Source organism: Oncorhynchus clarkii, chromosome 4, assembly GCF_045791955.1.
Source record: "Oncorhynchus clarkii lewisi isolate Uvic-CL-2024 chromosome 4, UVic_Ocla_1.0, whole genome shotgun sequence".
NCBI classification, from domain to species: domain Eukaryota; kingdom Metazoa; phylum Chordata; class Actinopteri; order Salmoniformes; family Salmonidae; genus Oncorhynchus; species Oncorhynchus clarkii.
Window position 1 is genome coordinate 37,795,542 of NC_092150.1, and position 27,271 is coordinate 37,822,812.

At 42.4% G+C, this 27,271-nt stretch overlaps 1 protein-coding gene across 4 annotated transcripts in view; it reads right to left on the reverse strand.

Moving 5' to 3' along the window:
- The window catches only part of LOC139406785 (rho GTPase-activating protein SYDE2-like), an 80,184-nt gene extending 53,574 nt beyond the window's left edge, over nucleotides 1–26,610 (reverse strand). For 2 of the 4 annotated variants that reach the window (XM_071149822.1, XM_071149821.1), the window contains exons 1-2: nucleotides 26,279–26,610; nucleotides 4,707–5,441 (exon numbers count right to left, since the gene is read on the reverse strand). In XM_071149822.1, coding sequence (XP_071005923.1) covers nucleotides 4,707–5,441; nucleotides 26,279–26,387 — 844 coding nt within the window. In that variant the 5' untranslated portion in view covers nucleotides 26,388–26,610. Of the gene's footprint in view, nucleotides 1–4,706; nucleotides 5,442–24,181; nucleotides 25,934–26,278 lie in introns of those variants that run through there. The other 2 variants (XM_071149820.1, XM_071149819.1) reach the window with 1 other exon arrangement.
- Nucleotides 26,611–27,271: the final 661 nt, after the last annotated feature.

The following is a 27,271-nucleotide window of genomic DNA, read 5'->3' on the forward strand; positions in this document are numbered from 1 at the left end:
AACCTAGGAAGAAACCTAGAGAGGAACCAGGCTATGAGGGGTGGCCAGTCCTCTTCTGGCTGTGCCAGGTGGAGATTATTACAGAACATGGCCAAGATGTTAAAATGTTCATAGATGATCAGCAGGGTCAAATAATAATAAATCACAGTGGTTGTAGAGGGTGCAACAGGTCAGCACCTCAGGAGTAAATGTCAGTTGGCTTTTCATAGCTGATCATTGAGAGTATCTCTACCGCTCCTGCTGTCTCTACAGAGTTGAAAATAGGTCTGGGAAACAGGTCAGGGTTCCATAGCCGCAGAACAGTTGAAACTGGAGCAGCAGCACGGCCAGGTGGACTGGGGACAGCAAGGAATCATCACAAGGCTTGACACACACACACATCTATATCATGCTGAAACTCTCATATTTACAATCATGTTTTACAGCTTTGTAATTCTGTTTTAATAACTGCATAAATTTTACATGTGATAAGGTCACAGAGGGCCAGAAATCATTACAGACAACTGTGATAATCTGAAGCACCCCAAAAGGTCAGCACGTGGTGTAACTGAGAGACGGAATTTTGCTGTTGTCCTTTTGGCCGAGCTATTTGCAATCCATCCGTCAAGCCTTGTGTTGTCACTCACTCTCACAAAGAAAGGTTCAGAGAGAATGTCCCCTCAGAACACATTGTTTTGGAAGGAATGTCACAAAGACTATGGTCTTGTAAACGTTGGAGATGTAAGCTGAGGGAAAACCAACCCACCCGGCCAAAACAAGGTGTTAAACAAATATGAGATTCGAAGTAGCCACCCTTTGCTTTGACAGCTTTGCACAATCTTGGCATTCTCTCAACCAGCTCGATGAGATTAACAGGTGTGCCTTGTTAAAAGTTAATTTGTGGAATTTCTTCCCTTCTTAATGTGTTTGAACCAATAAGTTGTGTTGTGACAAAGTATGGGGGCATACAGAAGAGAGCCCTATTTGGTAAAAGACCAAGTCCATATTAAGGCAAGAACAGCTCGAATAAGCAAAGAGAAATGACATTCCATCATTACTTTAAGACATGGTCAGACACTGGAAAATTGTTATACATTTGAACATTTCTTCAAGTGCAGTCTCAAAAAACATCAAGTGCTATGATGAAACTGCCTCTCATGAGGACCGCCACAGGAAAGGAAGACCCAGAGTTACCTCTGCTGCAGAAGATAAGTTCATTAGTTACCAGCCTCAGAAATTACAGCCCAAATAAATGCTTCAGAGTTCAAGTAGCATCATCAACTGTTCAGAGGAGACTGCGTGAATCAGGCCTTCATGGTCAAATTGCTGTAAAGAAACCACTACTAAACGACACCAATAATAAGAAAAAAACAAGCAATGGTGGAAATCTTTAGTCTGATGAAGGAAGGAAAAGCAGCCAACAATTGCTCAGCCCTCCATCAAGGCTGTTGGAAAAGCATTCCAGGTGACAACCTCATGAAGCTAGTTGAGGGAATGCCAAGAGTGTGCAAAGTTGTCATCAAGACAAAGGGTGGCTACATTGAAGAATCTAAAATATATTTTGATATGATTAACGCTTTTTTGGTTACTACATGATTCCATGTGTGTTATTACAATGTAGAAAATAGTCAAAATGAATAAAAACCTTTGAATGAGTAGGTGTGTCCAAACTTTTGACTGGTACTGTACATCCTTATTTCACATGGGTGGGGTCACAAGAATGTTCAGATATCAAAATGGGGTCGTGGGTCAAAAGGTTTGGGAACCCCTGCTTTAACATATATGATCGGGAAACGCGTAAATTCCGTTTTTTTTCATAATTGCTAACTTTGTAGCTTAGACTCTATATCTGAGGTTTTTGTATTGTTCCTGCCATCGGTTGAGACACAACATGCTCTTGAATACAGGGTCAGTGTCATTTTAATCATAAAAATAGAATGGACCTATCCCTTCAGACCACTGCAATTTAGCTGGTACACCATTGACATGTAAGTTGAATTGAAATTGTAACTTCTAATTACTACCACAAAGATGGCTGCCGGCCACTCACCGTTGAATGTCAACTTACATGGTCATTTCTATAAATTATATTGATTAATTTCAAAAGATTTCCTATGGAGGATTGACAATATAATTTAAAACAATCAATATTCCCATTCAAGTCAACATTCTCTTATGTGTGGACCTCCAACCATCCTTGTGGTACCATTTGAAAGTAGAAATGTATTTTTTCCCCCCATTTTAATAAATGTATCAGCCAAAACATGACATGCACCCTGTAATCAAGAGCATGTTGTGTCTCAATCGATGGTGTGCACAACACAAACTCAGATTGTGTAAAATAGGGTCTAAGCTACATGTGTGGCCCGATTCAGGAAACTAGGCGTATGTCGCAAGTCACGACTTCACAGGAGAGACATTTAAACGTAAAATATATTATCAAAATCTGTTTTTTTGGCAGAAATGCCTTCTCGAACAAGTGAACTTTCATGTGCCTTAACAAAAGTGTATGCCATCTGTAAATATGAATACAATTGTTAAATTATGAGCGTAGTTGGTTTAGCCACAGAAAAAGACAGCAAACTTCCCGCTAGCCATCATTGGCTGAGATAATGAGTGGGCTGGACATGCCGAGAGATGAGTTTGAACAGATTGATCTGTGGTGTAGCATGTGTCTATAAAATGAGCTGCTCGTTATGCGTAGATCATCCTTTCTACTGCATTTTTTCGAAACATAACGTTAGCCATGGAGAACTGCAAATATGTTGCTACTGCTCTCAATAACATTGCTGCCCTGAATTTATCAGGCGATATCGACAAAGGTCAGAGGGAAAAGTTGTGATGGACTTTCTGGAGGACGATCGTGCCATGCGGACTCTGACTGAAAATGAATCAGACGATGAGGAAATCGCTGATTTAGGTAAAGACATTTTTTAGTGGTTTGAACCTATTTAGCTAGCTATGACAATCGGTTTGCATTGCAAGTTAAATCTTGCTGTTAGCTTGCCAGCTGAAGTTTGATGGCTGGCTTGCTAGCTAACATGGTTCATACACAATCTCAGAATGCCATTTCACATCTATTGTATAATAATGCTCAAATATTTGTATCTGTAATTTGTCTTTCAGCATCAGTAGAACACGCCTGACTCTCCTCTACTGGTCATACAAGGAGAATGGTCTACTGACTCCCATCAAAAAGAGAGCTGGCCCAAGCAAGCACTGATTACAACTGAGGCATGAGGCCTTGTAGCAAGTGGTGAACTTCAACAACTACACAGAGGATAATGCAATTGCATTACCAGAGGTATGTGTAGTGGGGTCTCTTCCTTCAGGAATCTGTGGAGAAAAGTGCTGCCCCACATCTCAAGCACTAAGCCCAGTACAGACCTGTGCTTGCAGTGCCAGAGGTTTAACTATCAGGTATTCAGATCTGCTAGAAACTGTCGAGTCAGCCAAGCTGAGGAAGCAAGAGCAGCATCTCCTGCTTGTTCAGAGTGAGTGGTCTGTCTACTAGAAGATGGTCGTTGACTGCAATACCAGCTGTCAAGACCTGCAGTTGTCTCTGGGGCCCCTACTGAACCAGCAAACAAAGACATCAGGATGCATTACAGCTTTGATTTTGCCCAACAAGTAACATTTCCTCCTTTATACTGATTAATTGGAACTACCCATCCCGGATCCGGGAGAATTGTCATCAACTACACTAATTAGCATAGCGCAACGGCCAAATAATCTTACTAGAAAATATTAATATTCATGAAATCACAAGTGACATACAGCGAAACACAGCTTAGCCTTTTGTTAATCACCCTGTCGTCTCAGATTTAGAAATTATGCTTTACAGCCAAAGCAAGACAAGCGTTTGTGTAAGTGTATCGATAGCCTAGCATAGCATTATGTCCAGCTAGCAGCAGGAAGCTTGGTCACGAAAATCAGAATAGCAATCAAATGATCTGTTTATCTTTGATCTTCGGATGTTTTCACTGACGAGACTCCCAGTTAGACAGCAAATGGTCTCTTCGTTCCATAAAGATTATTTTTACACCCAAAATACCTCCGTTTGTTTGTCACATTATGTTGAGAAATCCACCGGAAATAGCGGTCACGAAAACTGCAATTTTCTTCTCCAAATTATATCCATAATATCGACAGAAACATGGCAAACGTTTTTTATAATCAATCCTCGAGGTGTTTTTAAAATATCTATTCGATAATATATCAACCGGGACAATTGGCTTTTCAGTAGGAGCGAGAGGAAAAATGACTACCTCTGTCTTTTACGCAAGAATCACTCTGAGAGCCCTCAGCTGGCCACTTACGCAATGTAGTCATTTACGCTCATTCTTCAACATAAAGGCGTGATACAAAATGCTAATGATAAATGCATAGTCATCCAGCAAAGGCAGCAGCGCAATCATCAACTACATGCACCATTTCTTCACCAACTACGGAGTTTTTGGAAAGACGTGTGGACCTGAATTGTGATAACTGCAGTGGCCAAAACAATAACAAGTAATATTTATAAAATATTTTAATCTGGAAACTTTCTGTTCACCTGGAACTTTCCCTTATTGTAGTCTACTACCACTTTTAGTCTTAATTATTACTACACTACTCACTGTTTAGCACATGACGTTACATTTGAATCCTTAAAAATATGGGTGGGGCTGGCTTAAGAGGGTGTGAACAATAGGTAGCCCTAGAATTCTAGAGAGCGTGTGCTTTACCTGTAGCTGTGGCTCTGCTGGAAATGGTTGGCCACTCCTGAGGTTTGCACGCGAGCAGCATCTGTCTTTGCAGATGTAGAGACGGCCCCATGCAACGCATGGCAATCCCCTGCTGACTCCGCTCTCCACCTCCGCCACCCATGCTCTCCCCCACACCCTCCAGGTTAGGGCTGCATCCCTCCAGGGCCCGTCTGACCCCAACCTCCTCTCCCCTGCTGGGCCTCCTCTGGGTCTGGGGGATGTGAGGACCCTGGGGCCGTGTCTGGACCATCAGCCTGACCTGGGGGGTGGGAGTGGGTTTGTGGCTGTGATGCAGCTCTGGTTCCTCATCCTCAGGGATGGGGTTGTACCAGATCTCCCCCTCATCGTCCGCATCATTCTCCTCAGTCGGTTCCACACACCTGGAACGAGGCGCCACACGGGTGTGGCCCATTCTTACGAGGGGCAGGTGTAGGTGGAATGGGTGAGATAGGGTTGGCCCGGGAGGGTTTAGGTTCTCTGGGGAGGGGCTGTGGAGTGGAGCATTTCCGTGTCCATTGTATTCCTCTGCTCCCAGAAGGTACTGGGGTTCGTCCGTGGCATGACGCGGCCTCCCAGAGCTCTGCTGGAGCCAGTTACGTTTCTTGGAGACGGTGATGGTGTTGAGCGGGGGTCTCCATAGCGACGTCTCGACAGCCTTGCCACCGCCCACATCAAGGCCGTTGGAGAAGGAGGAGTGGTCATTTTCTATCAGAGCTGCAGGAGAGAGAGAGAGAGAGAGAGACATGTGTCAGACTGTAGAGCAGGAGAGACTGAGGCTGCATCTGAAATGGCATCCCATTGTCTGGTCAAAAGTAGTGCACTATGTAGAGAAAAGGGTGCCATTTTGGACGCATTCTAACACTAGTATCTCACGCAACCATCTGCTTACCTGTGCCTCTTCATACAGGAGCCCTAACACACGAAGAGATATCCAGGCAACTATCACTGTGGAACTTGTGGAGGCTGTTTTATAACCCTTATCACCACCTGTTGAATCATAGCCTCCCACTTGTTTCCTAAACCCAACATTTGATTAAATGATTCTATTTGCTTTGGGAGGATAACATTGTGTCTTTTCTCTTTCACACTCAACCACAAACACACTATTCGAAAACCAAACACGCCATCTCTCCTCGCGGCTGTATTTCACTTCTGACAGTCAGAATGAAATGGGTGTTTTGTCAATATCCTCTTCTGTTGTATATTTTGGCCAAACAAATGTTTGAACTACTACACTACAGGCCCTGTACCGCACTGGCACATTTCACTCCAATGACTTCCCATCTCGGAAATGTCTGCTTGGGGAATGTGCGAGCTCAAACCGAACAGGCGATTACAAAGACAGACGGGAATAGAGTGAGAGCGCCTCAAAACACTCTACACTCCTCAAACAGAGCGGAAAGAAAATCAGAAAAAAACAGCTGTGAAAATAGAAGAGCGAGGGATCAAGAGGAGGAGGGGATGGAGGGATGAGAATCATGGTTGGGGCAGTTGAAATATACTTAACAACTATATAAAACACAACCATTTCTAAGATTTTACCGAGTTACAGTTCATCTGTTGGTCACAGATACCCCCCCAAAAAAGAAAAGGTTGTGAATCAGAAAACTAGTCAGTATACCGGTGTGACCACCATTTGCCTCATGCAGCACAACACATCTCCTTCGCATAGAGTTGATCAAGCTGTTGATTGTGGCCTGTGGAATGATGTCCCACTCCTCGTCAATGGCTGTGTGAAAGTTGCTAGATATTGTCAGGAACTGGCAGAATACCCAAAAACACTCAATGGGTGACATGTCTGGTGAGTATGCAGGCCATGGAGGAACTGGGACATTTTCAACTTCCACTAATTGTGTACAGATCCTTGTGACATGGGGCCATGCATTATCATGCTAAAACATGAGGTGATGGCAGCGGATGAATGGCACAACAATGAGCCTCAGGATCTCTTCATGGTATCTCTGTGCATTCAAATTGCCATCAATAAAATACAATTGTGTTTATTGTTCATAGATTATGCCTGCCAATACCATAACCCCACCGCCACCATGGGGCACTCAGTTCACATCGTTGACAAATCCTCAAAAACGACGTTGGAGGCGGCTTATGGTAGAGAAATTAACATTTAATTATCTGGCAATAGGTCTGGTGGACGTTCCTGCAGTAAGCATGCCAATTGCATGCCTCCTCAAAACTTGAAACATCTGTGGCATTGTATTGTGCGACAAACATTTGAGGGATCTTTTATTGTCCCCAGCACAAGGTGTTCAATCAGCCGCTTGATATGCCACACCTGTCATGTGGATGGATTATCTTGGCAAAGGAGAAATGGTCACCAACAGGGATGTAGACAAGTTTGTGCACCAAATTTGAGAGAAATAAGCTTTGTGTGTATGAAACAATACTGGGATCCTTTATTTCAGCTCATGAAACATGGGACCAACACTACATGTTGCGTTATATTTTTGTTCAGTGTAAGTACAGCCAGTGGCAATATGAACATAAATAGGAACTGATAAAAGGTGGAGATGTGGTGGCTTCTGGCTTGATATTCCTCAAAGGGTTCAGAGAGTTACATCCCCCATTCAACGCAACAAGAGAAGGGGTGTCTGTCTGTACAGCTCGCAGCTCTGTGTGTACAGTTTACCTAGCAGATAGTAAAAAGACTCTTACAAGTCGCAAAGTAATTAACCCTGCAAATCATGCAAAGATTGTCTGTCTGACAGGTCCTGTTTTTTTGCTGGGAGTGTTGACAAGCCATGGGCTGATGAGCAGATGCTGCCTGCTGGGAGAGAAAGAGAAAAACCGACCAGCTGGATCTGAGTGGGCTGGATCCTGCTGCTACGCACATGGCATGGCAGTCTTCTCCTCTCTCAGCCTAGATGAGCTCTTCACAGGACACGCTAATGACAAGTTCTCGTTTCCTTAAGGAAACAGATTTCATGTCAGCCAGTCTACAACCACTAAATAACAGACTGGCTGCCGAGAATATTTCACGTATAAAACAAAAATACATACACTACCGTTCAAAAGTTTGGGGTCACTTGATTCTGGCCATTTTGGGCCTGTAATCGAACTCACAAATGCTGATGCTCCAGAAGCTCAACTAGTCTAATGAAGGCCAGCTTTATTGCTTCTTTAATCAGAACAGCAGTTTTTAGCTGTACTAACAATTGCAAAAGGGTTTTCTAATGATCAATTAGCCTTTTACAATTATAAAAACTTGTATTAGCTAACACAATGTGCCATTGGAACACGGGAGTGATGGTTGCTGATAATGGACCTCTATACCCCTATGTAAATATTCCATAAAAAAATAAAAGCCGTTTCCAGCCACAATAGTCATTTACAACATTAACAAAATCTACACTGTATTTCTGATCAATTTTATGTTATGTTAGTGGAGAAGAAAATTGCTTCCCTTTCAAAAACAAGGACATTTCTAAGTGACCCCAAACTTTTGAACGGTAGTGTAGAGTCCAGGGTTGGGTGTTTGTGTGTGTGGACACGTCTGTGTCAGAATAAATTGCTTTCCATTTCTTTTTAACCAGTACAATCAGGAATTTAAGAAAACAGATATCACGTGGCCTGTAAATTGGCTAGCTATTCTGAGTTCTCTAGATTGAGACTAAGATGCTTTTGTGAGTATGTTTGTGTGCGTGCGTGGACTTCATGGTGAGAGACTCGAGCTCCACTGGGATAACTTCCCTGAAAATTAAAAAAATAAAATAAACCTCTGAGCTTAGGCTTGGGTTTCCTCTTCTCACATCGACTGACTGCATTTTATTAACTCTTAAAAGAAAGCAACTGTTGACTTTGGAATAATTGCTGCCATCTACACTACCCAAATCCCTTCAACCGAGCCTTAAAGTGTAAAGTTCCTCTCACCAAAACAGATGGTTTTTTGGAGTTATTGAATAATTTCATGCTTCCTGAGAAAAAAATATTCCTATGATTCTCAGTCCCCCTACTGAGGCCTACAAAAAAGGTGGTCGGCCCCTGGGCCGACAGTTGCCCATCCCTGGTTTGAATAGAAGCCACTTCATAATAGGGCTGACCCTATTTAGTCGATGGTTGATTGTTTAGTCAATAGGCTGCTGATTGACCGAGTTTTCTTTAGTCGAGCAGTAGCAAAAAGTAAATAAATATATATATATATATTATATATCAGTCAAAAGTTTGGGAGACACCTACTCATTGCCAGATTTCTTTATTTTTACTATTTTCTACATTGTAGAATAATAGTGAAAACATGAAAACTATCCGTACATTTTTGGACAAACTGATCATAGCGAAAAAATAAAATATTTTTGCCATTCCCACAGTGTAAACACATTGCAAATAGGCTTGCAATAACTCCTGATAAAGTTGGGTAGCTGATATTCAGTGCTTAAATAGCCATATTGATTAGTCACAGGAATCAAGACTAACAAAGCCAATGCAATGGCATATTTTACAAAAGGTGGACCTACCACATGGATGGGCTACACCCTAGTAAGCACGAGCAGATTTATTTTGGATGTTTGTTTTTTTATCCTGTCTGCACATTGTTTTTTGGTGTTTTACAAACGGTAGGCTTACCGCATACAAAAAAACTCAACTTCAGGCAATGACACCTTAGTAAGCATGGACCGACATCGATGCCTTTTAGACATAATTATTGGTACAGTTCCGGACCGGCCTTGATTTCCACATCCACAGACATCACTTTTTGGTCGGACCAAATCTGAACTAATCATTAATGTCTATGTTTGGTTCAGATTTGGTGCGGTCCAGACAGGCCTTAATTTCAATTCAGATTTTTTCCAGTCTGGACCAGACTTGATTTGGTCCAAACATAGACGTCTATAAATTACTTATTTTCAACTTTCATTCAGAACCAAAAATAAGCCTGATTTCAACACCTAGAAATATGTATTTTTCAAAATTCGGAAAATATACCTTTTCAGCTTCCTGGACAATATATATTTAAAACATATGGAAAATACCATTTCACCTTTCATCCAGAAGCTAAATTGGACCTAACTTACATAAATTACGTATTTTAGACGTCTTGCTTACGAAGACTATTCTAGTTTTGCGGGGGCAACATTTTGTGGTCTCACCTATGGCGGCAGAATGGCAAAGATCAGCCCTGGCTATTGGTCAGGCACTATTGTGCCCTATTCAGACAGGATTTGTTTTTCTGGGGGAGGTCGGGTAATGTAATTATGTGCACGAGCATAAAACACCACATCTGTCATTTTTGTCACATCCGAATCTGCCACGTCAGTAATTTGATAAACACTTTGATGTTCTGTGGTGATCGCTGCAGCAGTGAGACAACGGGTGCTAGTCACAGTCACTCGTTATCTTTATTTTTTAAACACAGCGCAGCAAGTCTGTGCCTGGCCCAGCACAATCAAATCAATTGCTGGTCAGACACCCTCAAGTCATTTGTGTGTCTTAATTATGTGTGCCTAAAGCATCAGACAAACTCAGTGAATATAGTTGATTTAAACACATAGGATGTGTCAATATATGGAAAAATACATGTCCAAAAATGTCGACCAATCAAATGAACAGACAGCCCTACTTCATAATACACTCTTATCTGCATACGGGAACACACATACATTAAAGAGGGAACCACTTCAATTCAAAAAGTCTGACTCTGCACACTTCAAGGATACCAAAAATCTTAGAAAGTGCTTCGCCACATTATATTTACTACAACTAAGCAAGAAGCACGCCAGGAATCTGTTTACAGTGAGCGAGCCAGCAGTGTGTTAGTATTAGCTCAGCTTAAGCTCATGTCCTCTTGGAAGGGATGGTGTGTTTACTTTAGCTTGTGCTAAGTTTAGGGACTGGCCTGTTAGCTTTAGCAGGTGCTGAGTAAAGGAGATGTCCTGTTAGATTTAGCAGGTGCTGACTAAAGTTCCACGAAATGAGTGCATTTTGTGTCTCTGATATTTAAATGTTTTATATAAATAAAGACTTGCTAAAGTGTCAAAATTCAGACATTTTTTTTTGGCACGGTTACAGTCAACCTGTTACTTTATTAAGGAACTTAATATAGTATTTGTTTAATTGAACTTTGAGACAGGAAAAATTGTTTTTTATTAAGTTGTGCTCTTTATGACAGAATGTTAAAATCAGGTGAAATAGAACAGGTTTTTCTCATTAACAGGATTTTAGACTGCGACCATACAGTCACATTTTGCGACTGTTTGAATTAAAAAATGACTGTTTGACTTAAAGAATAACTCAGACTCCAGCCACCCAACCAACCCACAGACTGTGCTCTCTGCTACCGCATGGAAGTGGAGTAAAGTACTTCATTACAAATACTTTAAAGTTCTACTTGTTGTTTTTTGGGGTATTTCTATGTGACAACTTTTACTTAACTACATCCCTAAAGAAAATTATGTACTTTACGCCATACATTTTCCCTGACGCTCAAAAGTACTTGTTACATTTTGAATGGCTAGCAGGACAGGACGATTGTCAAATGAATGCACTTATCAAGAAAACATCCCTGGTCATCCCTATTGCCTCTGATCTATTGGACTCACTAAACACAAATGCTTCATTTATAAATTGTGTTGGAGTGTGCCCCTAGCTGTCCATAAATTAAAACAAATACTTTTACTCAAGTATGACAATTGGGTACTTTTTCCACCACTGCCGTTGTGGTGCCATATTCTTTCCATTTTTTAAATTATGGATTTAATGAAGTCCAAAGTTTCAGATATTGTTTTTATAACCCAACCCTGATGTGTACTTCTCCTCAACTTTGTTCCTGACCTGTATGGAGAGCTCCTTGGTCTTCATGGTGCCACTTGCTTGGTGGCACCCCTTTGCTTTGTGGTGTTACAGACTCTGTGGCCTTTCAGAACAGATGTAAAAAAAAATAATAATAATACAAAAAATATATATAAAAAAAAATTAAAAAAATACTGAGATCATGTGACAGATCATGTGACACTTAGATTGCACACAGGTGGACTTTATTTAACTAATTATGTGACTTCTTAAGGTAATTGGTTGCACCATATCTTATTTAGGGGCTTCATAGCAAATGGGGTGAATACATATGCACACACCACTTTTCCGTTTGTGTTTTTGAAATAAGTAATTTTTTTTCATTTCACTTCACCAATTTGGACTAGTTTGTGTATGTTCATTATATGAAATTCAAATAAAAATACATTTAAATTACAGGTTGTAATGCAACAAAACAGGAAAAATGCCAAGGGGGATGAATACTTTTGCAAGGCACTGTAAATCCATTTTATATACACCATCACAATGAATCCATTATTTATTTTAGGCAGGTCTAAAGAAACGTTATGATAAGAAGAAAATGTATATCAGAAGAACAGAATAGCATCCCACTGGGCAAATACGTCATTTCAACATCTAGTTTTGAATTACATTTGGTTGAGTTGTCAACTGAAGTGAATTCAACATGAAATCAACAAAACATTTCACCATGCTTTATGGACGGTTTAAAATGCCCTTATGTTGATGACTTTTTGCAAATCCAATTAGTTTTCCACATTGATTAAATGTCATCACATAGATTTTTGGGGTTGAAATGACAAAAGCTGTGTGCATTAAGGAAATAGACAGCTGGCTCAAATAGACCAGGCTCATGGATATAAAGTTTGAATAAGGTAACCAGTCCATCCAGTATGCATATTAATTCAGTCCACAGTCAAAGGTGATTACTAGAGTTAGCTTAATTTTGCAGTAGCTTCCTCCCGAATGGAGCAGTGGTCTAAGGCACTGCATCGCAGAACTGAGGCGCCACTACAGCCTGGGGTTCGATCCGGCCATGACCGTTGAGCCCCATAGGGCAGTGCACAATTGTCCCAGTGTCGTTCAGGTTAGGGTAGGGCTTGGCCGGGGGGCTTTCCTTGGCTCAACACGCCCTAGCGACTCCTTGTGGTGGGCCGGGTGCCTGCAAGCTGACCTCGGTTGTCAGTCGAACAGTGTTTTCTCCGAAACATTGGCAAGGCTGGCTTCCAGGTTAAGTGAGCAGTGTGTGAAGAAGCAGCACAGTGCTGCTTGGCAGGTCATGATTTGGAGGATGCATGTCTCAACCTTCGCCTCTCCTGAACCCGTTGGGTATTTGTAGGGTGAGACAACATAGTAACTACCAATTGGGGAGAAAAATGGGGTGAAATATAAATAATAACAAATCCCCCAAATTTGCAGTGGCCTATAGGCTAGAGCAATTATGTACCAAAGACATCACAATCATGTTTTTTGTTGCTGTGCTTAATATGCGGTGGGCTATTAGGTTATGTATTGTACAATGGCACAATCATTATTTTAATTCAGGCTTTTTTGGGGGCTTGGGCTCATAAACTCCTCTCACTGTCAACTGCGTGTATTTTCAGTAAACTTAATGTGTAAATATTTGTATGAACATAACAAGATTCAACAACTGAGACACAAACTGAACAAGTTCCACAGACATGTGACTAACAGAAATGTAATAATGTGTCCCAGAACAAAAAGGGGGGGGGGGGGTCAGAATCAAAAGGCAGTATCTGGTGTGGCCACCAGCTGCATTAAGTACTGCAGTGCATCTCCTCCTCATGGACTGCACCAGATTTGCCAGTTTTTACTGTTACCCCACTCTTCCACCAAGGCACCTGCAAGTTTCCGGACCTTTCTGGGGGAATGGCCCTAGCCCTCACCCTCCGATCCAACAGGTCCCAGACATGCTCAAATGGATTGAGATCCGGGCTCTTCGCTGGCCATGGCAGAACACTGACATTCCTATCTTGCAGGAAATCACGCACAGAACGAGCAGTATGGCTGGTGGCACATTCGCGCAGATGAACAGGGACCCTGGGCATCTTTGTTTTGGTGTTTTTCAGAGCCTCTTTAGTGTCCTAAGTTTTCATAACTGTGACCTTAATTGCCAGCCGTCAGTAAGCTGTTAGTGTTAAACGACCGTTCCACAGGTTGCATGTTCATGAATTGTTTATGGTTCATTGACCAAGCATTGGGAAACAGTGTTTAAACCCTTTACAATGAAGATCTGTGAAGTTATTTGGATTTTTACAAATGATCTTGAAAGACAGGGTCCTGCAAAAAGGGACGTTTATTTTTTTTTGCTGAGTTTATATAGGCCTATGCATATGCATAAGCTCCAATATATTTATAGATGTTCTACATGAGACGTTTTAAGCGCTTTTAATGAATCATCACCTTTCAACGGTGTCAGCGGTGTCTATTCCGTTGCTTGGCTTTGAAACAAGATCCACAACAACTACGTTTTCCACTCAGCTTCAAGATGTTGTTCTTTCTTGAAATTGATCCATCACAGTGAGGTCAAACAATGTAGCCCAACGATAAGTTGATGATAAGTGTTTGTGATTTTCGAGTGGATTTGTATCATGAGAATGAAGGGACAAGAGCGCTGAGTACCAGGCCATTAGTGAGCTGGCGGTCGTTAGCGAGTTGGGTACTTCCCTCGCATCAGCGCCATTTGTGTACAGAGCGAATAGGAGGAGATTACCGTGACTCAGCGGTCAAGTAGAATTTGACTGCGGTCATGAGTTATGACTGCCGGTGTGGAAGTAATACGGTAACCGCAACAGCCCTAGTCTTAGCTCAAGTTGAATTAGAGGCAGCAGTCTTACAGCCCAGTGTGAGTTGAGCTGGTCACTGCAGAGCTGTCTCCTTTAAGGGGTCTTTCTTTAAGAGAGAGGGATCGTGCGCCAACACGTAGAACATTCCAGACCACAGCTCCTCTAGATTTACAGCCTTCTCCTAGACCTCCATCCCACACGGCACGGCACCACCTTCCCCTAACACTACTCCTTCCCTTTGCTACTATCTACTGTACCATCACACTGTAAACACATATGCCCTTCGTATCAACATACAATAAAAAATACTCTAGTAGGACAACACCTTTGCCATGGAAACTCAAGCAGGAAAGAGACAACTGAAAAATAACTTCTGCATGTTCTAGAAAAGTTACTCCTATCATCCATCAACTCAGTAAGCTGTGTGAGAACTAAATAAATGGTGAAAAACATTTAAACTGGGTCAACCCCAACACCAGCGTGTGAGCGCAGTATGAGTGTGAGCACGGTGTGTGTGCGCTGTCTGTGTGTGTGTGTATACCCTGACCCGACCCCAAGATAACAGTAGTTATCCTGAGGCTTCAATCGACCCGAGCTGCTATTTGGCGTGAGAGTCTGGTGACCTTCACCACCAGTGTCCAGCATGGTCTCCACACACACACATACAAACAGACAGACAGACACACAGTGCAGGCCAATTAAAAGTCACGCAGAGTGAGTGCTGTACCACTGTGTCTCGGAGAGTGTCCTTCCTGCCCAATGAACATTCAAGACCTTAGGGGTAACAGATGGCCTGGTTAAATAACACACTGGTGTGTGTGTGTGTGTGTGTGTGTGCGTGTGTGTGTGTGTGTGTGTGTGTGTGTGTGTCAGTTAGTCCTCTTCCATGCAATCACATGACCCTGCCACCCTGTTGCAAGTGTGAGAATTGGAAACAGTTTCACCCTCCTGTTCACATAGAATTCAAGAGAAAAATAATAATTCTCTCCTGCCTATTCAATCATACAGCTATTTCCTTTTCTTTGGAATCTTAAACAACAAAAACCCCAAAACAGACAGATAGCTTCCTGACTAAGTCATCAGATGAAAATGAAGATGCTGGTGCTTGACTTTGACTTGGAGAGTATCGTATGATTCATAGCCGAGTCATCTTCTACATTAAGATGTCTGGCTCTGCCACCCTGGTGCCTCCTCTACCTCATTCATCACCTGATCTGTCATTAGCATCACCAGCATCCCATAAATCTATCCACTTACACAAACAGCAGACAAGAGGAAGCATTGTACCTGGTAACCTGGAACTGGTGCTGTGTATGTTTGTGAGAGAAAACCATGCAGCTCAGTAACAAGACTTGGCGTGATACAGACACTGAGAGCGACAGTCTTAACAACATGACTTAACAGTGGAGGGAAGTAGGTAAAGAGGATCAGATGACATATTTCCTTTCTTTTTGATTTTGTAGCCACTTTAATAGATTAACAAGAGCAAGGGAGATCACTTTACCCTGGGTTATGTGTTATGGCAAAAGGGCTATGCCACCATTTTGCAAAGCATCTTCTCATCAGCTTAAGACCAGATATGTCACCTTTATAAAGTATGTGAAACATCTATTATTTGTGAAACATCTATGTCAAGGGTTTATGAAGCCTTTGCGACCTTATAAGTTATATAGTGTGACCACGGACAAATATTACGAGGGAAACAGACTGAGCCACAGACGGAGGCATGACAGGAACTGAGAAAAGGAGAGGCAGGGATACATAGAAAGTCTAATTTTCAAAGTTCAAACAGCAGGTGGGTGTTTTACCCTGCTGGCTAGCATGGGTATACGGTGCATTCAGGAAAGTATTCAGACCGCTTGACTTTTCCCACATTTTGTTAGGTTACAGCCTTATTCTAAATGTGATGAAATTGTTTATTTCCCCCCTCATCAATCTACACACAATATACCGCATAATGACAAAGCAAAAACTGGTTTTTAGACATTTTTGCAAATGTATTAAAAAAATATATATTTAAAAAAATCACATTTACATAAGCATTCAGACCCTTTAATCAGTCCTTTGTTGAATCACCTTTGGCAGCAATTACAGCCTCAAGTCTTCTTGGGTATGACGCTAGAAGCTTGACACAACTGTATTTGGGGCGTTTCTCCCATTCTTCTCTGCAGATCCTCTCAAGCTGTCAGGTTGGATGGGGAGCGTCGCTGCGTCACAGCTATTTTCAGGTCTCTCCAGAGATGTTCGATCAGGTTCAAGTCCAGGCACTGTCTGGGCCACTCAAGGACATTCAGAGACTTGTCCCGAACCCACTCCTGCATTGTTGTAGCTGTGTGCTTAGTGTTGTTGTTCTGTTGGAAGGTGAACGTTCACCACAGTCTGATGTCCTGAGCACTCTGGAGCAGGTTTTCATCAAGGAGCTCTCTGTACTTGGCACACTTTCTTCTTTCCCTCGATCCTGACTAGTCTCCCAGTCCCTGCCGCTGAAAAACATCCCCACAGCATGATGCTCCCACCACCACCATGCTTCAACATAGGGATGGTGCAAGGTTCCCTCCAGACGTGACACTTAGCATTCAGGCCAAAGAGTTCAATATTGAGTTCATCAGACCAGAGAATCTTGTTTCTCATGGTCTGAGAGTCCTTTAACTGCCTTTTGGCAAACTCCAAGTGGGCTGTCATGTGAATTAGGGATGGCACGATATATTGGTGAACATATTGGAATCGGATAATATTAGCTAAAAATGACAACATCGTATCAGCCCGATGTCTAGTTTAACGCCGATGTGCCTAGCTAGCACCAATACAACCAGCCTGAAAACAATGACCAGTGGAAACTGCAGTCATTTTTATTATTCTTAGCAATGATTTAGGAATCCTTTTGTGAGTAAGTATTAGCTAGGTAGCCACTTGTTGTTCACCTCTTGAAATTGAACTTCAGTTCATGAAAATAAATAGCTAGCCAGCTACTTACCCTGTTGCCTAAAGCTAACGTTATAAGCAGCCAGCTAGCTTCATTTGGCTAGTGAGGCTCGACCGGACTAAGGTTATGTGTTGTGAAGCTAGAAACAATAAGGATATGGCACAATAGTGGAATTTGCAGTTTGCCTTCAAAATAAAAGTACCTATTTGAAAGTGATGCAGAAGGTTACAATTAGTGGAATCATGCCATATTTAGACTAGATAATGTTAAACAAGGTTGGAATTGGAAGCAATGGAATGGGGTATCAGTCTACTCGGTGTCACCCACAGAACACAACTGTGAAGAGTTTACGCAAATATTAGCGCTGTAGCTCTTATCGCGGGACTGTGACTGTGTGAAATCACCTCCCCAGTCAGCCTATTGTGTGTAATGACATTTTATTGCACTGTACAGCTTTACCTAATGCAATGGGGTATCAGTCTACTCAATACCTAAAATATTTTTTCCCAACATCCTCCTCAGAGTTATCAGACCCCAAAATATCCTTGCAGTGTTGTTTTTCCTCGGGAATAGTGTTTAATACACATAGATTGACAATAATTGTGGCTCAATTCACAGTTGTTTCAGAGTCCCGCAATAAGAGCTACGGCGCTAATGTTCTCTGGGTGTCACTGCGTAGACTGATACCCCATGTCATTGATCCACAATCCATAGGTAAGGCTGTACAGTGAAATAAGTATGCCCCCAATGTAATTCTAAAGTATAATACATTCAGTGTGATTTCAACAGATTTCTGTCAAGTGAACAAATGATTGTCTTTTGTTGATTTTATATAACAACATTCTGACCTCATTTAGCATGATCTATTCAATTATGGCACAATTCTACTATTTGTATTAATTTGCATCACTGTCAAATACATACTTTGATTTTGAAGACTAACAGCAAAGTCCACTATTGTGGCTAATCTTTATTGTGGCCAGCTTCACATAGATGGGTCCGACCACCATTTAATCAAATAAGAACTGTCTTGTAAATTAGCGCTATTTTAGATGATGACCCCTAGCTACATAGTTAGCTAGCTAACTATATAGCTACTGAAACAGATTATGTCGTTTTGCTATGTTTTTGGGGAATATATTTTTTTTCATCCATGAGCTAGCTAGCTTTTTTTATTGACCAGCACTGTAGGTGCGCAAGACAACTTCACCAGAATCATAGCATACGTATCGATGAATCGTTGTGACATATGAAATACGAGTGATAGTGTAATCAATGTGTAATAACTACGTAAAAAATATATGAACGTGTTAAATTATTATGTGACGTGCAGTCATGTTAGGGTCCTGATTGGTCAACAAGCTTATTTGACACGTCAAATAGTGTTATTTGACACTCAAACAGTGTTATTTGACACTCATCAAACAGTGTTATTTTACACATCAAATAGTGTTATTTGACGTGTATCTTTTTTTGACACGCAAAGACCCAAACGGCGTTCCATAGAAATGCTGGTTGAGAATGAAACGACTGAACAATGAAACAGCATAGCAAGTAAGTGAAAGAAATAGGTTTTGATTATGTTTTACTCGTAATGGGGACACACGTACATGTCAACAAAATAACTTTTTGGTCAGTGTGTGGTGTGTGTGTAACTTTTATTTAACTAGGCAAGTCAGATAAGAATAAATTCTTATTTACAATGACAGCCTACCCCGGGCCAAACCCGGACGACACTGGGCCAATTGTGTGCCGCCATACGTGAGCCCAATCACGGCCGGGTGTGATAGAGCCTGGATTCAAACCAGGGACTGTAGTGACACGCCTTGCACTGAAATGCAATGCCTTAGACTACTGTGTCCATGAGTGTGTGTTAACTATTTAACTGTACTAGAACGTTTAAAAGGCAGCTAAAAAGTTAAATATCAGTTATAGGTATAATTTTTGGGGGCAAGGAAAATATCAGATATCGGTATCGGCACATCACTAGTCTGAATACTTTCCGAATGCACTGTATACGGCCAAGTTATCATTACTCATTTTATTTATTCCTCGTGTTATTTTTTTCTATTCTTTTTCTATTTTTCTCTCTGCTTTCTTGGGAAGCTAAGGAAGCATTTCACTATTAGTCTACACCAGGGGTTTACAAAGCACGTGACAACTGTTTTGCAAAAGTGGTTGACTGCAAGTGTTACTCAAGGTTGAAAATGCATGGCACTACGTCAGACAGCAAGTGGCTGTCAGTTTGAAGGTGCTCAGTGTGGATTGCAAACGGCTCCGGCAACTTCACAAGCTGCTCTAGCTTGGCCCAGTCGCGAGTCAGCAAGTTGGTCGGTGTGGGTTGCGAACGGGTCCGGCAACTTCACAAGCTGCTCTATCTTGGCCCAGTCGCGAGTCAGCAAGTTGGTCGGTGTGGGTTGCGAACGGCTCCGGCAACTTCACAAGCTGCTCTCGCTTGGTCCAGTCGCGAGTCAGCAAGTTGGTCGGTGTGGGTTGCGAACGGGTCCGGCAACTTCACAAGCTGCTCTCGCTTGGTCCAGTCGCGAGTCAGCAAGTTGGTCGGTGTGGGTTGTAGTTTTTACTGTGTGATGTAGTTTTTATTTTAGTTTCAGTTTTTGTTTAATACAATAACCTTGGTCTCACTTCACACATGCATGCTTACATGCATGCATGGCATGCACACACACGTGTACGTACACACACACACGATAAGACATCTGACAACTTCTCACTAGTCTATTGTAACCTACTTCCCTAGACACTCAGACTCACATCACTGTGAATAGCAAGTACAGTGTAGGTGATGAATCAGCAGAGGATTTTCACACTAGACTTTAAAACGACTGTAGTAAAATATAATTTACACTCCAAATCAAATGAATGATTTTCCTGACTTCAAAGTGAATTCTAATTTCCAATTTAAAAAACCAGGAGGGGGATTAAAAGGGATCGCTGTTACTGTCAGCCCAGACACATATAAACATCTACATATATTAAGAGAGAGCCTATAAAAGGAGAGTTTACAGTTTGGTGGTAGCAATTGAGTCACGCTTTGAGAGGTTTGTGTATTTCTTTTTTAAAGTGAGTGAGTGAGTGAGTGAGTGAGTGAGTGAGTGAGTGAGTGAGTGAGTGAGGGAGTGAGTGAGTGAGTGAGGGAGTGAGGGAGTGAAGGAGTGAGTGAGAGACAGAGAGACAGAGACAGAGAGACAGAGACAGAGACAGAGAGACAGAGAGAGAGACAGAAAGACAGAGAGAGACAGAGACCCACAGGGGTAGAATAAGCTCTAGGGCTGACCTTGGTAAATACTTCATCACTCCCCATTTTGTTCATTCATACTGAGGAATTGAGTAACAGGGTGCAAACATGTTAAACAACATGAATGGCATTCTAAATATTCACTCCCAGGTCCTTTAAAAATGCAAGTTACCATGGAGATGTGGGTTGGGTAAACTTATGTAGTAACGAGGGGGGGGGGCATGACAGCCCAATCCCCCCACTTTCTTATTTCCCATCCCCAACAACAACCTACAGAGAGAGGAGGAATGAGGTGGAAACGGAGCTGCACTTCCTAACCTCCTGCCAAATGTATGACCATATTAGAGACACATATTTCCCTCAGATTACACAGATCCACAAGAATTTGAAAACAAACCCAATTTTGATAAACTCCCATATCTACTGGGTGAAATTCCACAGTGTGTCATCACAGCAGCAATATTTGTGACCTGTTGCCACAAGAAAAGGGCAACCAGTGAAGAACAAACACCATTGTAAATACAACCCATATTTATGTTTATTTATTTTCCCTTTTATACTTGAACTATTTGGACATCATTACAACACTGTATATAGACATAATATAATATTTGAAATGTCTTGATTCTTTTGGAACTTCTGTGAGTGTAATGTTTCCTGTTAATTTTTATTGTTTATTTCACTTTTGTTTATTATCTACTTCACTTGCTTTGGCAATGTTAACATTTGTTTCCCTTGCCAATAAAGCCCTTGAATTGAATTGAGAGACACCTTCCCTTCCCAGGTTCCTGAGCTAGTCTTTTCTATACATCCCAGTTCGTACACAGCAGAAATAGCCTAGAGGCCTGTATCTCTATCTCCCCTCTCTTTCTTCTCATGTTTGTCAACTTCAACATGTATGGTTGGACAGTGGAAAAGCTCAGAAGTGATTGAACTTCTCCACGATGACAGAAGAAGAGAGTAGAGTATAAAAAGATGAATAGAGTGACAGAGATGGAAAAAAAGAGAGAAAGATGAGGAGAGATACAGACATGAGAGAGTAGAAAAATAGAGAGTAGAAGGTTAGCAGCACCCCTCCCCTCTCTCTCCCCCCCCTCTCTCACAAAAGTGAAATAAAGACATTTCAAATGTCATATTATGTGCACAAAAAAAAGTAGAAAAGGGAAGATAAACAAACATATATATGGTTCATATTTTCTAACTGTGTTTTTTCTTTACTGGTTGCCCTTTTCTTGTGGCAACAGGTCACAAATATTGCTGCCGTGTGAATGCACACTGTTGCACACTGTGAGGGAAATATGTGTCTCTAAAGACAAACAGAGAGCCCTTTCCGCTGCAGTCCGGAGATCACACTATTTCTAGCACTGCACCAGAGAGAGTCAACAACAGCACCCAGCATGTGGCCTAACGCCCTATTGGTTTACCCTGGACCAGACTCTCAACCCACCACAGTCACACACACACACGTACACACACACACACACACACACACACACACACACACACACACACACACACACACACACACACACACACACACCATGGAACAACAACCGGACATGACAGGGATAGGTTTTCTAACATGGTAATATCAAAACAGGATATCCATTTGTGTTTATTATACAATGTTTTCATCTCAATTTTTTCTGGTAAGCAACATTAAACATTAATACACATTATTATATTTATTGTTCAAGAGCCATTTTTTTTACATACAGTTGAAGTCGGATGTTTACATACACCTTAGCCAAATACATTTAAACTCAGTTTTTCACAATTCCTGACATATAATCAGAGTAAAAATGTCCCTGTCTTAGGTCAGTTAGGATCACCACTTTATTTTAAGAATGTGAAATGTCAGAATAATAGCATAGAGAATGATTTATTTCAGCTTTAATATCTTTCATCACATTCCCAGTGGGTCAGAAGTTTACATACATTCAATTAGTATTTGATAGCATTGCCTTTTAAATTGTTTAACTTGGGTCAAACGTTTCAGGTAGCCAGTGACTTTTGGCCCATTCCTCCTGAAAGAGCTGGTGTAACAGAGTCAGGTTTGTAGGCCTCCTTGCTTGCACACACTTTTTCAGTTCTGCCCACAAATTTTCTATAGTATTGAGATCAGTGCTTTGTGATGGCCACTCCAATACCTTGACTGTGTTGTCCTTAAGCCATTTTGCCACAACTTTGGAAGTATGCTTGGGGTCATTGTCCATTTGGAAGACCCATTTGCGACCAAGCTTTAACTTCCTGACTGATGTCTTGAGATGTTTCTTCAATATATCCACATCATTTTGCATCCTCATGATGCCATCTATTCTGTGACGTGCAGCAAAGCACCCCCACAACATAATTCTGCCACCCCCGTGCTTCACAGTTGGCATGGTGTTCTTCGGCTTGCAAGCCTCCCCCTTTTTCCTCCAAACATAACGATGGTCATTATGGCCAAACAGTTTTATTTTTGTTTCATCAGACCTGAGGACATTTCTCCAAAAAGTAGGATATTTGTCCCTACGTGCAGTTGCAAATCGTAGTCTGGCTTTTTTATGGCGGTTTTATGAGCGGCCTTTCAGGTTATGTCAATATAGGACTTGTTTTACTGTAGATATAGATACTTTTGTACCTGTTTCCTCCAGTATCTTCACAAGGTCCTTTGCTGTTGTTCTGGGATTGATTTGCACTTTTCGTACCAAAGTATGTTCATCTCTAGGAGACAGAACGCGTCTCCTTCCTGTGCGGTATGCCGGCTGCGTGGTCCCATGGTGTTTATACTTGCATACTATTGTTTGTACAGATGAACGTGGTACCTTCAGGCGTTTGGAAATTGCTCCCAAGGATGAACTAGACATGTGGAGGTCTACAATTTTCTTTCTAATGTCTTGGCTGATTTATTTTGATTTTCCCATAATGTGAAGCAAAGAGGCACTGAGTTTGAAGGTAGGCCTTGAAATATATCCACAGGTACACCTCCAATTGACTCAAATTATGTCAATTAGCCTATCAGAAGCTTCTAAAGCCATGACATTTTCTGGAATTTTCCAAGTTGTTTAAAGGCTTAGTGTATGTAAACTTCTGACCCACTGGAATTGTGATACAGTGAATTATAAGTGACATAATCTGTCTGTAAACAATTGTTGGAAAAATTACTTGTGTCATACACAAAGTAGATGTCCTAACCGACTTGCCAAACCTATAGTTTGTTAACAAGAAATTTGTGGAGTGGTTGAAAAATGAGTTTTAATGACTCCAACCTAAGTGTATGTAAACTTCCGACTTCAACTGTATCCACCACCACCACCAGTATCACTGTTATCAAGGGCATGAGACTACAGAGTGAGTTAGTGGTTATTGTTACTATTACAGCGTGAACCTCTATAACCCTGTGATGCGATATTCAGTGTTAAAATGTATCGTAAATTAGTGTGTGAAGGAGAAGAACCAGAACCCGCCACAAGTTAGACTTTAGAGAATCCTACTAAGGAAAGCAAAGAGGCCGGTCAGACAGGCATTCATTCCGTCCCTTTGGTTTGCATCCAGAGGGGGGAGATTGAGACCACCACCACCAGACGAAGTAGTTTAATATGGGTGAAGGAGGTTTGAGGAGGACAACAGGTGGGAGATTCCCTGGATGGGAGAGTGAATCCACTGGGGGGGGCCACCACCACCCCAGGAGAGGCCTTCCTACCTGACTTCTGTGTTGCCTGGCCCTGGCATGAGACCACTGCGGCTGGTTTAGCCCTGTCAACTCTGGTCGTCAGGGCTTCTGGTTTAGAACCACCTGGCCCTGAGCTGACCTGGCCCTGTCTGGGCCGTGGTGCCCTATCCAGGCCACCATGAGCCCCATGGGGTTGGGGCGTGGACCCTGCGATGCGCTGCTTCATCTCAGATGACAGTAGGCGGCCTTTGTGCATCCACTCCTGCATCTTGTTGACGGTGACACCGTGGGCCTTGGCAGAGCCTCCCTGGTCCAGAGTCCAACCGCTCATCTCTCTGTCCCGATTGTTGTTACCACCCTGCTGGGGTTCTGCATTGTCGGATGACCCGGTAAGGCTGTTGACCGAGCCTCTACTCTCATTTAACTTGCCATTGTCACTGGTGTCTTGGAGCAGGCCGTCGCTGCTCGTGCCACCATCGTAGCTAGTCTGTTTCTCAAATGGGTCAGAGGCTCCAACAGCCTTCGGCCTATTTGCTCCATCCCCATCCTCACAGGCCCCAACAACCAAAGGGCTTTGGGAACCGAGGCCCTGGATACAGGGCCCATTGTGCACACCACTGGAGTGTTTGATAGTTCTGTCACTAGTGGATCGCAGTAAGGGGGGCCTAATCCTGCTAGCAGATAAGTTTACAAGGCTTTTGCAAATTAAATTAGTATTATTTTCACTCAGCAGGCACAATGGCAGCGAGTCCATGTCAGACACCTGTTGGGCACTGTACTCTCCAGATGACAAAGCATCACTGCCCACGTGCTTGAAGGACGACCACGAGCACATGCTCTTCTGATCTTTAAATCCATTGACACTGACCTGACCATCAAAACTAATATCATGCATGGCGTTTATAAGCAGGTAATACGCCTCTTTCAACTGGCTGTGTAGTCTGTCTGTCTCATGCACACTGTCACTGATGACATGTCCTTTTGGAACATCTATTCCCGACTCTATGCTTCCTACTTTATCAGAGCCCTTTCTGTCACTTGGTCCTACTGACTCCGATATGTAAAAGGGGAGAATTTCGTTATCATAGTAATCGTCATCCTCGCTATCTATAGAGTTGTTTCGGAGTGTTCCCTCTCTAGCGCATATGAAATGGGAAGCCACGTTTACGTCGCATATCTCCAATTCAGTGGGGAAGAATGTGGGGCTCTGCAAATGTGTCACCCTAATGTTGTCCCCGGTAAATTCAGGCGAGCTCCGGTAGCGCTCGATGTCTCTAATAACAATGTTTTCCTCCGTGTAACTACTGGTCGAATGATGTCCACATAGGGCACCCAGCGGATACATTTGCATCCAGTTAGTTGTAACGTTTGTTTCCAATATTTGTTTGTGGCCAGGATGCAATTTTGCCTTGCCTTTTAAATAATTGATTGACCTCTGCGCGTTCTCTGCCTTGTAGTTGTACACAGTTTGATGGCAGGAGTCTGCCTGCCCGTCGCTGACTCGAGTCTTTAGATATGCGTCAAAGCAGACATTTGTCCCATTACTCTTTGAAGCAGGATAGTGGCCACCTGTCAGCTTAACTCCCTCTCGATCTACAACACCAGGCCGTCTGTGGTATATAATGTTATAATTAGGACTACTGCCACCGAACCCTATGGAGTCCCCTGCGCCGTACTGTCGCGGAATGGGGCCAAAGTGTTTTCTCTGTTCGTGCGGTTTCCCGATCTGTTCTTGTTGTACTTGTCTCGAGAAGTAGCCGTTAGGGATTCTGCCCATCTCGTACCCATCGTGCCCCCCGTACTGCGTTGCTATTTGAAGTGAGACCCCCAAGAGTTCTTCATTAACTCGACCCCTAAACCCCGAGCCCCCGCTGCCCTGATTGTCTCCCGGCCCCCGGCTAGTGTTTATGTGCATGGTAGCTGGAGCCTCGTACTGCTGGGGAAACACACTAGTCTTAACAACTCCTACCGTGCTCTGCTCCCAAACTGATCCAACCTTGTTTTCTACAATCCCATTCACATAACTCTCGTTGCCTCTCATGATATTGTCTGCCACACAATGCAACTCTGCGAACATTACTACTGGATGAGCTTGTCCGTTTGGGTTTTGAGAAACTTTTTCTTTACCTTCTCTGCCCCCATTAGCTGCAGCTCCATATCCACCAACCGGTGTCCCATTCTTGGATTTCTTCCCCCGAAGTTTTGCTAGTAAAGTCCTCCGCAGAGGATCAGCCATTCCTTACTTTCCACTGGTGTTTCTCCAGTTTCAGCACACGCCCCCTGGTCGGTAGAGACCGAGTTTGAGTACCCTTTCTGTGGACAAAACTCGCCGAGCGTACGGAGTCCTCTCCATTCTCCACTGTCACATCTAATATGCCCCCTTCACTGTCTATAGCTAGTTAGCTTGTTAGCTCACTTGCACCTCTCGCTTTTCACTCCCTCCGCACTCCGCTATCTGTCTCCCCTCATCTCTGTGCTTGCAGTTAAAATATTTGGAATATTTTACTGGCGGTGATAGGAGCGCATTGCGCAAACTCGTGCGCAACTAGTGGGTTCAAAATGTTGAGCTGGCTGCTACATTGCACAACTTCACCGAATATGCTGTGAATTTGGCTACATAGTATCCAAACGACACAACGTGTGACATTGTATCCTAGAGGTAACATGTGACAGATTAGTAAACCACTGGTTACATTCCAGTGAATCAATAAACGCATTACGCAAAGTCCTATAGGCTTGGTCGTGCATAATACAATTATACTATTAATAATAATATAATAACGGTTTCAAATGTGGTTTCCAAGCCAATCCACAAACTCTAGACAACTCATATAGCTATAATATATAAGTGTTTATCACCAACATGTTTGTCAATCTCAATATAATTTATTGGTTTTTACCGACTTGTGAGTGCACGTATTTTCCCGGAGGATATGGAGTACAAGGCATCAGTGAACCTGATGACTTCTGTGCATGTCTGCAGAACAGATTTACAAGATGCTCAAGATTTGTTTTAATGAGTTGAGCGTGACAATAAAATCACAACAAAAGATGGTAGACAGAGTGAGTAGACTAAGTATTACTATCATGTATCTCCCTTAAGCTAAACCAGTAAGCTAA